Source organism: Pinus tabuliformis, chromosome 8 (genome assembly GCF_031772625.1).
Source record: "Pinus tabuliformis cultivar Carrire ecotype Pingquan chromosome 8, CPIR1, whole genome shotgun sequence".
NCBI lineage: Eukaryota > Viridiplantae > Streptophyta > Pinopsida > Pinales > Pinaceae > Pinus > Pinus tabuliformis.
In genome coordinates, this window is record NC_142294.1 from 1438148826 (window position 1) to 1438165174 (window position 16349).

General features: G+C 35.8%; 1 protein-coding gene and 2 pseudogenes across 1 annotated transcript; all 3 read right to left on the reverse strand.

Moving 5' to 3' along the window:
• Positions 1-3912: 3912 nt before the first annotated feature.
• Positions 3913-5539, reverse strand: LOC149241096 (alkaline ceramidase TOD1-like; annotated as a pseudogene).
• Positions 5540-6435: 896 nt separating this feature from the next.
• LOC149241097 (alkaline ceramidase TOD1-like) overlaps positions 6436-16349 on the reverse strand; it is a 44824-nt pseudogene continuing 34910 nt past the window's right edge.
• LOC149241098 (low molecular weight phosphotyrosine protein phosphatase-like) lies at positions 7339-11170 on the reverse strand. The gene is made up of 3 exons (XM_089461026.1): positions 10915-11170; positions 7589-7701; positions 7339-7482 (listed from the first exon to the last, which is right to left on the reverse strand). Exons 1-3 carry the CDS (start codon positions 11168-11170, stop codon positions 7339-7341), a joined length of 513 nt encoding a protein of 170 aa, XP_089317152.1.

The window sequence follows — 16349 nt, forward strand, 5'->3', positions numbered from 1 at the left end:
AATACATTCATATAATGGATAGATTGCACATTGAGACATTTGATTACTCTTACTAATTGGTAGATTAAAATGAATTTACACTAATAAATGCAAAATTTAAATATTTAATCTTATATATCAAAAAATAAATATAATCATAATTTTTTTATTATTAATATTTTAATTTATGACAAATAAATTATTACATAATAACTTAATAGTTTAGGATTTGTCTAAAATTTGAAAAAGGAAAATAATTTAGTTTTTGTCAAAAGTTTGAAAATGAAAAATGCTAGTGTGATTTTTTTATTTAATTTAGGCTTTTGTGATCCGTAATGAATTAAGCAAAGTCTTTTGGTAGAAATCACATAAGAGAAATTTTTGGGAGATCGAACCAACAAGTGTGGTGCAAGTGTGGAAGTATGGTGCAAGTGTGGTTCATCATCAGTAAAAGATGAAGAGGCAGGCAACGGCTTAAATAGAGAGCAATGTAAAGACACAATTTCAAGTAACGATCAAGCCTTTGCCATGGTCTGCCTCTTCATCTGATCTTGATGATGATCACACTTGTTGGTTTGAAACATGTCGACCAAAAATTTCTCTTGTGTGATTTCTACAAAAGACTTTGCTTAATGTAATTTAATTAATAGATGAAATCACTGTATTTTTTGTGGCGGAATTTTCCCAAAATTTAATAATTTTTTTTTAAAATAATAAGTTTAAGTTGTTTAATCAGCAAAATTTGAATGCCTCAAGGGTTTCTTAAGGTATTGAATCCATTTATACATTCAAAAATGCATTTTAAATAATAAGAAATAACAATCTTCCTTAAAATTATACCATGAAATTTTAACCAAACAAATCATTTCATTTAACTATTTTTTAATTATATCTACATTTTCTACCTATACTTATTATTTTTTTCTTATAATTTACCATTACCTCATGAATTTGTGGATGTAATAAATAAATTTATCTAATATGTATACATATCCCAAAGGTTGGATCAATTCATTTATTACATCAATAAATTATGCACATAGTTATTGTTATTTTCCCACAATTTATCAAACATTCTATTCAAATTGAGAAAAACAAAATAATATATATAGGGACAGGTAAGGTGTATTACTCCTGATCGTACGCGAAAAATTGGTTTAATTTTTCGCCCTTCCTATGTGAAACTTTGGGTGTCCTATTTCCGATGCAGGTGATGTCTCATCGCCGCCGAGTTAGCACTACAGTCCCTGAGGCATGAGGTCAGTGTATTAAGTTCTCGCGCTCGTGATATGGTACTCGCACTTGCATTTCTTTGTCTAGCACTAAGTTCTGGCAACCATTAATATTCTTAAGTACAGTCTTGAGGAAGGATTCTGACATTTGCTTCACCGTAAACCCGTGTACATAATTTCTGACAAACACACTTTCCAGTGAACGGTTGCGGAAATGGGTTGACGTAAAGCCAGATGATCCCATGGGTTTGATGGCGAATAAATAATGGAGTAGTTTAATGAGGCAGAGGAATTATTTGGACGGTCAAAAATGGTCGGAATTTGTTCAAAAGAAATTCAAATTTTTTTATAGAGGCAATGTTTTTATGGTGAAAAAAGATGCAGCACCATCAAAAACATATAAAACACTTAAAAATTTGAAGTTTAACAATTATAATTTAAATTTACAAAAATCTTTCTTAAATTTTCCCTAAATATAACTAAAATTTCCGTAATTTTCTAGACAACTCCTCTGCATCCTGTCATAAATAATATTTGTAGTCATACAGTAAGTAATCCAATCTGGCTACATTAAAGTTGAATACCTATTTGAATTGATTTCAAATTTGAATTTTGAAGGGCGCTGTTTTATTTATTCCAATATCTAGTGCTTTTAATCAATTAAGCTTTTATCGCAGCCTGGCCCGTTTTAGTTTTTGTGATAACCTCCCGCAGCAGCATTTTCCATGGATCTGGCTATGGATGTTTATATTCCAGAGGATTAGGTTAAAAGGCGCTGCAAGCCAAATATATCGATGCAGAAACGAGATGGCCGACTTTCTTTCAACGATGTGGAGACTGCTGTTATCATTATTTTTGATAATTACAGATCATAGAGGTACGTTTACGGAACTAGCTCCCTTGGCGTTCACACTAAATATGAACAATTCGTTGTTTTTAATGTATGAAATGTTTTTTTAAATTATATCAAATTTAGGTTTAATTTAATTATTTTTGTTATAATAAAATTAAAATTAATTAATTAAATTGTAATAAAAAAATTCCAGCATTATATAACAATTTAATGAATAATTATATAATAAATATTTTTATTTAAACAAGTAGTTTTATTTACATAAATATTTATATCACATAAATATCTATATCATTATGTAAATATTTCATATAAATTGCACAAAATATTTTATATATACACTTTACAACTAACCATAAAAACTTATAACTTGATCTTTTTGATTTTTTTATTTAATAGATAGTTATAAAAAACCATAAAAACTTATAAATTGATCTTTTTATTAATAGATGGTTATAAAGAAATAGATATTTTATTAATACAATATATATTAATAATTTATTTCATATAAATATTTTATATAGATTGAGAAATATTTTATAGATACACTCCCCAACGAACCATGAAAACTTATAAATTGATTTTTTAATTAATAAATAGTTATAAAGAAGTAGATATTTTATTAATAAATATATTACTAATTGATTTCTCTTTTTTATATAATAACTCGTTACTTAATATTTATGAGTTATTTTCATTAATATTGATTAAAAATTAATTTATATATTAATATTTTATTTTAATTATTAAATTATATTCATCAATATCAAATATAAAATTGTGTTAACTCTCCTAATTTATTTTATTTTAAATTATTATTTATCAATTATAACTTTTAATTTATCATTTTGAAAAGTGCGCTAAATGATCACCATGACCATAAAATCTTACAAATTGCATAAATATAATAGAGTTGTAATAGAGTTTACAACTCTTCTGTAGAAAACAAATAGATGGTAGCATATGCACCTTACTTTCCCAATCCTTGTCATTTTAGATACAATATTAATATACCATAACTAGCATTTGCAACAGATGTTGCAAAGGAAACGCCGTAAGGCATAAATTGAGGAACAATGGTGACATCGGAATAGGAAAATCTAAATAAGATGCAGAAATGTGCATAAATTGAAGAGCAACGGTGACATAGGGTGACATAGGAATATGCAAATCTAAATAAGATGCAAAAATGTGCATAAATTGAAGAGCAATGGCGACATAGGAATAGGCAAATCTAAATAAGATGCAGAAATGTAACAATCAACATCTGGGGACATCTATCCCCACATCGCACCTCCTTTAATAAAAGCTCTGTCACGATGGTGCACATGCAAGCCTATACAACTTGTACCAAATTTTAGTTTAGGATTGCGTTGACAACGAAGAGCCACCTAGAAAAATTCTTTGTTTTCGTTTGAGTTAAAAATGTTTTCATGGAGTACACCCAGTTTGGATACCAGCTGTCTAGAAGAGCGTGTTTCATTGTATTTTCCTTCATTTCCGGTATAACCAAAATCACAACTAGAATTCACATGGAAAAACAATTTACTCTCTATCAACTCCATTAAATGCAATACACATATTAGATATAGGTACATAACATTATCATCTCATGTTTACAGAGGCAGTAAAAATGATTTCAATTATTGAGAAGTAAATCAATCATCTAATCCAATCTAGCACAAAATTAACACCCATGGCATCCATCAACATCATGGATTGGTTAAATTTGCAGCTATGGATCCTCCCATATTCTGCTATTTCGTGACCCTTCACAGTTTAAAAAATTGATAGCTTCTGCAAGCTGTAATCTTAGCAGCCAATCAAATTTGAAATGAATTAATACAATCAAACATAATATACAGCCCATATTCTGTCCAAATACGATTTACAGGCTCTAGATTCATAACCCAAAGAAATTTGCAAGTCCGAAGGAGGCTCTTTGAAAATGCTTCGATTGACTTTGTAAGAGTGTCGATATTCATTTGTTATTGTATTAAAAATGGCTGATTCGAACATGTGAATCCTCACTTTGGGGGTCATCATGTCTCTTACATATGCAAATGGCAACTGATCCCGAGGATTGAAGATTTCTAATTCATTGAATAACAAGAAAGAAAATAGCTTCGTTGGAAGGGTGTGCTTTCTCAATATCAGTGCCATCTGTAATGCCCACAACAACACACAAAATCAAAAAATCAGTTAAAGAGAGAACCAACCTGAAAACAAATCTCAGATGCTATCACACTAAAACTTCACCATAATTGAGAAAAGCTGAGTTCTCATACCACTTCTTGAGGGAAGCTTTTCAGAGCTATAAGGTTGCAAGCCATCGGCACAGTAACTATCTATTTGATACCTCACAGCTTCTTTGCTCCACTTTGTCCATCTGACTGTAAAAATGGCTTCCTCCATGGTATGAGTATTGTAAGGATGCTTTGATGTCGATTCATGGATTCAGAAGGTATGAATGGTTGGTGGTTCGGTATACGGGGTAACTAATGCATGTATGATTGGCAAGGTCCCGAAGGGGCGTGCGCTTCCTAGTGCAAGGAAGGGTGAAATTCAGAAATAAGGAAGGGCCTAGGAGACTATTAAGGATGTGGGTAACAATATCAATGTTATGAGTTACAAGGAGATTTTCCAAAAGTAACAAAGGATCAACAACAAGTTGTAGCTTGGCATCTATCCAAATGTTGTAAACACAGTTTTGGAAAAGCCTGTGGGGAAGATACTTGGGTATGAGGCCATTCATTACAGATTCCTTGTATGGCAACTCCCTGACCAAAACAATGTGTCAAATTCCAATTCTATGAGACTCATTGGGCTCGATCTGGTATCTGACAAGAAGTGTGAGAGTTGCATTATCCGTAAACATGAAGAAACAAATGTTTTCTGTTGTGATTTTCCTAACATTCTTGGGTTGCTTAATCTTGCATATGCTCCAAATATAGCTGAAATTACCACAACCCCATTGCATTGTTCCATGGCCTTCTTGTCTTCTTCAGACACAAGGAACCATGGGGTACAGTAATTGGCAAAACCACAAGGAAAATCAGTCCCTTCAGAATAATTTAAATACCTTTTTCTTTCCTTCACATCCAGATTTCCACCAAAGGTCACTGGACCTGCTGCTGAATTGGGGTTTTCAGGTCCTTTCATGTACTGTAGCTAATATTTACCAAATAACTCTTCTTTTTTAATCTGATGAACAATAGTCGAGACTGCCATCAACAACAAAACATAGTTTTAGCCTGATTGCTTTTACAAACATGCATGCCATAAGGTAATGTTTCTTGATAGATCTCTCAAATTGTTAAATATGAGGATCTCTGATTACTTGAAAACTATAAGTGGCAAGACTGATTCGCCATGGCTGTAGCTTTCCTGAGCAAATACTTCTTCGCTCCATAATCTGAAGGTATTCAAGGAACTGCATTGCAGAAGACAATAGAAATTGTATGTTAATACCCATCAGGATTGAACCTTTGAGGACTCATATAAGCAAAAGTGCCCACAAAGGAATTGCATTAGGCCAAAGTGTGAGCCAACACAGTTCTGACACCGAAATTGGCAATCTTGACTTCTCTTATTCATCAGTAAATTGGAGGGCTTTATATCACGGTGAACAATTTTGTTCTGGTGTAGGTAATGCAAGCCATTGAGCACCTACATGGCAACCTTAGCCAAATAGTGTTCTGGGATTTTCTTGGGTTTGAAGAACCTGTGCAAGGGTTCCATCGTCCATGTAGTCCAACACAAAAGAGACTCATATATTTGTACCGTCTCAAATCAACATCTGTCTCCACATCACACCTCCTTTAATAAAAACTCAGTCACGATGGTGCACATGCAATCCTATACAACTTGTTCCAAATTTCAGTTGAGGATTGTGTTGACAATAAAGAGCCACCTAGAAAAATTCTTTGTTTTTGTTTGAGTTAAAAATGTTTTCATGGCGTACACCGAGTTTGGATACCAACTGTCCAGAAGAGCATGTTTCATTGTATTTTCCTTCATTTCCAGTATAACCAGAATCACCACTAGAATTCACATGGAAAAACAATTCAATGTTTATCAACTCCATTAAATGCAATACACATATTAGATATAGGTACACAGTCTCTGTCATCTCATGTTGGTAGAGGCAGTAAAAATGACTTCAATTATTGAGAAGTAAATCAGTCATCTAATCCAATCTAGCACAAAATTAACACCCATGGCATCCATCAACATCATGGATTGGTTAAATTTGTGGTTATGGATCCTCCCATATTCTGCTATTTCATGACCCTTCACAGTTTAAAAAATTGATAGCTTCTGCAAGCTATAATCTTAGCAGCCAATCAAATTTGAAATGAATTAATACAATCAAACAAAATATGCAACCCACATTCTGTCCAAATATGATTTGCGGGCTCTGGATTCATAACCCAAAGAAATTTGTAGGTCCAAAGGAGGCTCTTTGAAAATGCTTCGATTGACTTTGTAAGAGTGTCGATATTCATTTGTTATTGTATTAAAAATGGCTGATTCGAACATGTGAATCCTCACTTTGGGTGCCATCATGTCTCTTACATATGCAAATGGCAACTGATCCTGAGGATTGAAGATTTCTAATTCATTGAATAACAGGCAAGAAAACAGCTTCGTTGGAAAGGTGTGCTTTCTCAATATCAGTGCAGTATCAAGCACATCTGTAATGCCAACAACAACACACAAAATAAAAAAAAATCAGTTAAAGAGAGAACCAACCCCAAAACAAATTTCAGATGCTATCACACTAAAACTTCACCATAATTGAGCAAAGCTGAGTTCTCATACCACTGCTGTAGGGAAGCTTTTCAGAGCTCCAAGGTTGCAAGCCATTGGCACAATAATTGTCCATTTGATATCTCACAACCTCTTTGCTCCCTCCACTTTCTCCATCTGACTATAAAAATGACTTCCTCCATGGTATGAGTATCATAGGGAAACAATAACAATACCAAATGTAAACAATTACCTAGCCAAAGCAATAAAGGCCTTGTGCGTTCTGGCGCTGAAGGAGAATTGTCAATATGTCAGCTACAACATATATCCATCCCATGTTATTAATTTATTTTTGCACACAACTGAGACACTGATTAGAAGCATACGTTAACAATAACATAAACAAACTTTAATGTACATTTTGCTGAATTTAATAATAGTATTGGCTTATTAGATTTGGTTTGGAACAACTTCGAAAATGAAACTAAAAATTTTGGGAGCTTTATATGCCATTTATTCTTTTTATTTACTTTTGTTCTGCTTGTCCATTGAAAGTATTAGATCAAATTCTTTAAAGTCTGTAGGTGATATAGACCTTGATATAGAAGTTATCTCTATTCCATGTTTCTTGGCTGCATTCTTCATCCTGGGATCTGCAGGATCACCCTTCAAATAATTTCAACATATTAATACGTGATACCTAATTATTGCAGTATAATATAAAATAAATACCAATTCAACTAGCCTTGACCCATGATAAGCTAGAACCTACCTCATGGTAGTCAATAGTTCCAGCAGAGTTAATTTTGAATGATGATATCAATCCCCTTTTCTGCACAGCATCATGAAATACAACCTTTGCTGTGGGATTCCAACGAATGTTGCCTTCCAAGAACAAGAATAAAAGGAGATTATTTTCCTGGACAGATTAGCAAATATTTTTTTTTCTACTTAAGATATCTAAACTTGCAATGCCTTTATCATCCCCAATTGCAACAATAGGAGCCAATAGAAAATCAATATCCTTGACAAATTAGATAATAATTTTTCCACAGCTAATAATCATTATCCTTCTTGACATTGATATGCATCACGACCTTGAAAAAGCAATCATGAGCATTGAGATCTCAACAGTAAATAGTTACTAGAATTTCTGCTTTGTAAAGGACTGGAGTAATGCATAACTCTACATGAAATATTTAGTTACCATGAATTGGTAATGATTCTACAAAGTTTTTATGAAGAAGTTTATAGTGGATATTATCTCATGTGATTGTTCTTTTTGTTCCATTTTCTACCAAGTTGAACTCATGATTAAATATTAAAAAATGTGTATCATTATAAACTCAACAACTTATGTAAACATGAAGCAGACACACATATTTAAATAAAACTGAAACGCATCACTCAACACTAAAAACAGAACTATGGAAACTCAATCCTTGGCCCTGGATTCCACTAAAATATTCTAGCTAGATTTAATGACTAAAAACAAAAACATTGAGTGCAGAGAGCATAATGAGCCACACTCCTGGGTGACCAGCTCTGTTTTGACATGAAACTGACAACCAGAAACACACAAAAATAATCTAGAAAATACATACTATGGAGAGACCTTATGGAAGCAGTAAATTGACCATTGAACTTAGAAAGTTCAAGCAATTGGAAGTAGCAAACAAAGTGATCATGTCAAGAGTTGGAGCCTTGCTTTAATGGCCCTCCGCACAGCCTTTGATTTGATTTCTTCCTTAGAAGTAGAGGGGCTTCTTTGTTAAAGGATAAGCCCTAGTCCATTAAGATTGATCATCGAAGTATCTACTTTCAGGGGTTGTATGATGGGGAAAATAGTTGAGACAAAGCCAAGGCTTTTCTGAGGTGAGATTTCCTTTCCTCTATCTTCCACATCCAAGGCTGGGCCTTAATGTAATGCTCTAAGTTACTATAAATAACTAGGGAATTACTAAATACACCAAATATAGAAAGGCAACATGGCTCAAAAGTATAATAATGATGAGACACATCTACAACTCTTTAGAAATAGGAAAATATCTCTTAATAACCAAAAGATTGAAAATCATACACAATGTGTGAGAATGGCTATAATGATCTCTTGTATAATGTAATTAGGCCCTCCTTATTCACGAGGACCCAGTTCCCCGTTAATGTACCATTTCTTTATCTTGTGTCATCATGGCAAAGTTGTACCCTAACTAAAAACCCCAGTTGCCCCGCAACTTCCACCCAATCAAGAGTTGGCATTTGGCCCCTAGACTCCATACTAATTTCTTTAGCAATTTTACTTGGATCTGGTTTTATCGTAAAACCTGCCAGGATTTTGTCAACAGTTGTTCCTTAAACAACAATGAAAATATTTAATGGTATTTCTGTGCTCGGTATAAATATTTAAGGTTGTTAAAAATACATTATCATAGAGTTACTGTTTGTATGATTATTACTTACCTTGATGGGACTTTGAGAATCTGAAAACATGTAGAGAACCGCAAACTGAAAGCTCTCGGATAAACCAAAAACATGTCATAGATGGAATGGAAATGGACATGATAAGCAGCATGCCTATTGTGGCAATCAAATCTATTCTACCTATGCGTTCCAAAATAAATCTAAGCATTGTTGTTTGATAAAGCTAACACCACTAATAGTCCTAGGGCAGCTCAATCGACGGTGGTCATCATATAAAGTCTTATGTAAAGTTTGTGTTCCAAAATATTTAATTAACTTTATGGATGGTGTGTGGGAGCGTGCATAGATTCACCTAAAAGTTATAGTGGTAGCAGTCACAATTGACTCCATATCATGCGAGTACAAACTCGTACCCAGCTTAGTGGTTGATTCCTTTACATAAAAAAAACAGCTGCTAAAACAATCTGATGATGTATCATGGATCTAACAATGATAAAATAAGGGATATCCATGCGGGTCTCTGCGCTGCACAAGAACTTCAATAGAATTTAGATAACAAGGCACATAAGGATAGTGCACAACCTTTAGTGTCTATGTCCTTTTGTATTTTTGACAGTTGGCTGTCGATAACTAGCTTAATGGGTTGTAAAGTTGTTCAGTGATATCCACTAATTCTGTAAACTTCATAATGGTAAGGTAAGGATGACAAAATCCCCTTGCGGGCACCTTAGGATAGTTTACAAAAGTAGCCAAATGAGCTATCTTAATTTTTTTGTGGTTCCACAACGTTGGTTGTTACCCTTCATTAGACCAATGTAGCCTAATTGGTGGATTCCATATATTTTTGTAGTAACCGTGTATTAAATCTCATCGGATGTTCAAGAAATTGTACATCCTAAGTTTTAATAATCCTTAAATTAGAGGTATATATTGCAGTCATTGTTTTTCATGTTTGAGTTGCACGGCTTTGAGCTCAAACTTAACTCTTTGATTATCAGGCACCCACCCTGGCTTGAGAGGTCATACCCGTAGCATTAATAGCCTAAGGCGATATTGATTCACTGGTGAGGTTGGTGAAGTGTTAAGCTGTCCACCGAGCTTTCTCACTGTGGGCTACCCCATCCATATGGCACCAAGGAATGAGGCTAGGTGCGGATCTCAGAGGATTTTAATAGAATAGTTATCCCTTAGACTTGGCACCTTAGTAGAAGAATCCATCCCCCCACATCATGTTTCTTCTTGAAACGCTCAAAAGGGTAGAAGAAAATTTCTATGTCCTAACAGGATGTTCGTTGGTATTTAGGCATTACTAAAATTTTCTCTCTGTAATCATTGGGTGGATTGTATGACTGTAAAAATCTCCAGTGCTAATTTATTATGATTTTTTATAATAAAAACATAGATGAGAAAATGGGTCAGGGTTTTTAAGAATATAGAAGGTATGAAGAACCTAGCTCCTTTAGTTGAATTGAATAGAACTACAAAATTTAGTTCTCTCAAGTTAGGCATGATACAAAGAATTGTGCTTGGCTTCAGCTTTGGATCTTTAGTGTACAATATACTATAATCTTCTACAATTGGATGGCTGACAACAATGGTAGACATTGTGGAAGCATCATCGCAAACAATGACCGATACCGAAATCACTTGTTGAATCATTGGATGGATGGTACTCACCAAGGCAAACAAAGAGAACTCCAAAAGGCTTGAAGGTTGCAGATGAATCAGATGCCATGGCCCTCAATGTTTCTCTTCGTCCTCCTGGTCTCCTGCAAGTTTGGATTAAACCTCCAAACTTTTGGCCTGAAATGAGATGATAAGTTGTGCTAAAAATGGATGAAGGTGCAACAATTTGGGAGGGAGAAGCTTTCAGAGAAAAGAATGAACTGAGAAAGAATGGGTGATGAATGAGGCTGCATACCATTAGCTTCATATGCCACCCACGGATTGATAAATCCACATAGTTCTTGGAACGAGAGTATTCCTTTGTCAATGTAGACCCGTATTTCGATTGCGCTGATTGGTCATTGTCATCCATAAACTAATTACAAGGAAGAGGAAATATACTAGATTTCACAGCAAACCCATATCTTCCATCTACATTGCATTCAAATTCATGACGCATATCACATTTGCAATCTCAAGATTCACATTAGAGCCTTGGGATTTGCAGTCCTTATCCGTATGTTCTTCTTCTTCAACACAATCCAAAGGTGTTAACTGCATATTCTCCTTGCAAAAATCCTCATGAGAAGCCCTCAATTCCTTGGAAGCAACACAAGCACATTTTCTAGATATATCTCCATCTGCTTTCCTTTCATTTCATTTTCATTCAGCAGGTTCCTTCTTGAGTCGATCATGCCTCTTTGCAATAAGGAATTTGTAGGGTTGAGCCTTGAAATTGACAGAACCCCAATCTCGGTAGTTAGCAGCACATCTCCTAGATTTACATGAATGAATCTTAGAGGCATTTCACAGGCTTATTAGATTTTTTCGTACTAAAATTAGGATCACGGTTCTCTCCAACAATGGCAGCAGAAGGAGAATTGAGCCCATTGTTAATATTCTCTTCCTGACTTTTTCTTCCTATTGCGAGGACTCTTGAAATAAGGGCTGAGACTCTGTTGATTTGGGTTTCCAAGCAGGGGCATTGAGCAAGAAAGTTTCCTTCAGCAAGGAAAGATTTCTCAGCAAACCCATATCTTCCATCTACATTGCATTCAAATTCATGACGTTTATCATCATTTGCAATCTAAAGATTCACATTAGAGCCATGCGTTTTGCAGTCCTTACCTCTTCTCATATATTCTTCTTCTTCTGCGCAATTTGAAGGTGTTAACTACAAATTCTCCTCGCAATACTCCTCCTGAGAAGCCCTTAATTCCTTGGAAGCAACACAAGCACATTTTTTAGATATATCTCCATCTGCTTTCCTTTCACTGCATTTGCATTCAGTGGGTTTCTTCTCAAGTTGATCATGCCTATTTGCAACAAGGAATTTGCGAGGTTGAGCCTTGAAATTGACCGAACCCCAATATGGGTAGTTAGAAGCACATCTCATAGATTTACATGAATGAATCCTAGAGGCATTAGCCAACGAAGGTGTTTCTGAAATATTGGATTTCAAAGACTCACCAGAGCTCTTCACAGACCCATTAGATGTTTTCACACTAAAATTACGATCACGGTTCTCTCCAGCAATTGCAACAGAAGGAGAACTGAGCCATTGTTAATATCCTCTTCCTCAGACTTTTTCTTCATGTTGCAAGGACTCTTGAAATGAGGGTTGGGACTCCACTGATTTGGGTTTCGGAGGAGGGGAATTGAGCACGAATGTTTCCTTCAGCAGGGAAAGAGCTGGGTTTCGAGGAGGGGGATCGAGCATCGGATGCACTGGGTTTCCGAACCGAAGAGGGGCATCGGCTGCGCTGGGTTTCTAAGGAGGGGCATCATCCACTGATTTGGGTTTCCCAGGAGTGACATTTTAACCAAGAAAGATCAATATGGTTTCAGTTATAACTCAATGTTTAATCCAACGATGGTAATTATTTGAATCATCTAACATCTTAATCAGAAGGATCATAAGAAGACAGGTGTGACAAGAGGGGAGTTAATTTCAGAGGGGACGCCTTACGACGTAAATATAAGCTTTAAAGAATATAAATCCAAATATCAAGGCTAACATCTCAAATATTTTTCTAAGTGTAATAAAGAATAGCATTTAAATTGCATTGAACAATATATGAGTTATTAGGAATTCATTTAAACTTGGAGTGGAAGTTCAAATGCTTGGAATTTATTTCCTTATAGCATTAGGTTCTTATTGCAACCATACAAAGGTTAAGAGGAAGGCATATAGATATTTATTTCACTTAAAAAATCAAGTACTAATCAAATATAAAATAGGTAAGAAGACCATAGAAACACCTAGTGGAGTATTGGAACCTTGTTGAAATACAAGTACCCTAGTTACATTGCAAAGCTCTGACAAACATCAAGTTAAATTAATTTTCATGGCTTGAGTTTTGGCTATAAAGGAAATTCAAAACTAAGCTTAGAAATTTGGTGTTTAATAAATTGAGAAGACAGTTTTTTTTTTTTTGTTAAGCTTGGTAGATCCTTCTTGTTCATTATAAAATAAGTAAGCAAGTTACACACATATATATCTTGGTTAGGTGGTCTCAACTTTCCCAGCAGGAAACCATGACTATTGACCACCTAACCGCATTTTAAGTTGTCTAGTAGCAAAAAATACTTATTTTATCTATCCAAGATATATAAACTTGATAGTCATGTCCACAACCATATTCTAGTTGTCTATACATATATATGACTATAAACTGTAAATTAAAAGCTATCCACAAGATAAAAAAAGGACTAAGAGTCAACATTCTATTCCTCCTGTTCGGCGGAAGCCAAAGCCACCGGGGTTGGATCTTTGGCATTGGAGCCTGGAAGCTTAGTCAGCACGAAGAGGCATGGGAAATGTTTCTCTATACGATCCAGGTGGCCATCCTACTTCTGCAATTAAAATTGCAGTTTTTGAAAGTCCTGTTTATAATTTGGAAAGTCCTAGACAACAATCATCCAGATTTGCTCCATGACCTTGCCAAGGCATTTCATGAGCCAATACAGATAAATGGACTTTTTGTATTATGTCTCTAGACCTTTGGTGTGTCCCAGGTCCGGAATCAGGATCTTCTAATCCTCCGTGTCTGTTGGCTCCACGCTCGCTTAACGATTTATATTTTCCTCCCATCGGCTATGAGCCATTTGATCTCCCCTATCGTGCCCCCTGCATACACAACCACCGCTTCCTGGATCAGGTTGGCCACGAGCTTCCTGCCCTGACGTTTGCCTGCAGTGCTTGGTTCAGCCTCAGCCTCACTCCCTCGCGGTCTCTTCCTACAGCCCTTGGTAATCACTGCTCGAACCATAGCCACAATACCCATGTACCTTCTCGGCACCTTCAAACATTGGTCTCAAACAAACCTTTTTGCTTTTCCTAGATAAGGAAAGTTACCTCCGACTAACCTGTTGTGTGAGCAAGAAATCATAATTTCCAAAATGTTAATTTCTGAATTGCCTTCATCCCATGGTTCTGACAATGCAACAAATCTGTTACCCACAATTTATGTGCATAACCCCTGAGTGTAAGGGACCTCCACCCGAGACTCCCGAAATGCCCCTGCATGACCCCTGCCTTACCCGCACTGTGACCGTGGTCTTGGAGGCGAGGTGCATGGCCACCCACCAAACTTGTAACCCATAGGTCAAGCCTATAGGGACCGTGCCCCTCATCTCCGTTGCCTCTCATCGACTACCTTTGCCCCCAATCCCCTTAACTTATCCTCTGCTTAGCGTGACTCAAATCTTCCCCACAACTTGACATCTGAACCCCAATACCCACAAGGCATCTTGGCCCTAGCTTACACACCACCTAGCTTCCCAGTGACTGGCTTAAGTTGGCCCAACCAACATTCTCTACGTGCCAATTCCCCCATTAAAGAAGACCCCGACTTGCGACAGTCTTCCCTCACCTAACGCTCCTTATGGCTTGGCATTAGAGCATTTCAAGAATTGGAGTGGTCCGACTGCAATGATAATTGCCACTTCCTTACTCTTGAATCCTGGGTTTTCCAAGCATACAATAAATAACAGTTCACTCGGGCAGACTCCTTCCCATCACATCCCTATAATCGCCATGCGAGATAGCAGAATGCCAAACTTAATAGACAACCAAGAAGACTGCCTGGACTTGGGATTATTCCCGCAGACCACCTCCTCCAGGCTAATTCCCCCACTCCAATTACTCGCCCACACAAACCTCGTGCCCCCATGAAAGCCATAGTTATTAGACTGAACATAGGGAAGCATAACAGAATGTAGGCTAAGCCAGTTAACATACCCGATCATCTATGTTTGAAGACGTCGTATCGCCTTGCTTTCCCGATGTTGTTACTCCTCTTTCGTTGTCGTCACCTCTGTGCTTACACCCTCCAAACTATTCTCTCTCTTTGCGGTCAGTAAACTCAATTGCATGCAAATGCCACCTTCTCTCCTCTTGCTTGCCTTAAGCCTATCGACGGCCACCACGCCCTTGCATGTCAAACATGTGGGAGGCAGTGGCACCATCCCTTCCTGTGATTTTCATTATGACAACCTTAATGGCTTTTTCTGCCAACTCACACCCTGATTGGGGGGAGAAGACAATTTTTTAATTTACTCAAATGAATTAAATTACAATACAAATTACGTTACAAAGGTCTCTCAAAAATCAACTTATATTAACTTTCATGGCTTGATTTTTCGTTATAAAGGGAATTCAAAACTAAGATTAGAAGTTTGGTTTTTAATAAATTGATAAGATGTAAATTTACTCAAATGAATTAATTACAATACAAATTAATTTATCCAGTTGCAACAAGCCAATTTGGTTATTATAAGAATGAGTTTATGTTTTCATAGAAAAAATGTTATTTGGTAACAAAGTATAGTTGAAAGGAAGCCTAGACTTTAAGAAGCATTATCATGAGTGGACAATTCGTGTTTGTGCTCATAATCACAAACTCAAATTATATTATGAATTATTTAGTTGAAGAAAATCATTCATATATAGTTATTATTGTGTGCACAAATAGATTGTTCTACATACATTATGGAATCATTGAACCTATGATAAAATAAGAGAAGGAAGATAACTCCCATGGGTAGGACAATCATTGTAGAGGATAACCCCGTTGATTTGTGATGACCTTAATTCAATGTGAGTCACATATTGTCTATTCATATCTCAACAATATAATATATTTTCACCAAGTGGTTCATGGCCAAATCCCAACAAATATGGGTTTTTATTTCATAATGCCAAAGATTTCAAAGTTTCAAAGCATACGCAACGTAACACACCCAATCGGAGGTCATTATCATCTTCTACTCATCGAGAGATTTCTCATCTCATTATAACTTCTAAGAACAATGTTATGGAACTCATAATATGTACCATTTTATGCCACATCAACATTTATACAATTGACACATAGTAGTCTCACACCCATGTCTCATCATGATATTGCACCACATTCGCAAGCCAAACACATTGGCTTGCTAGG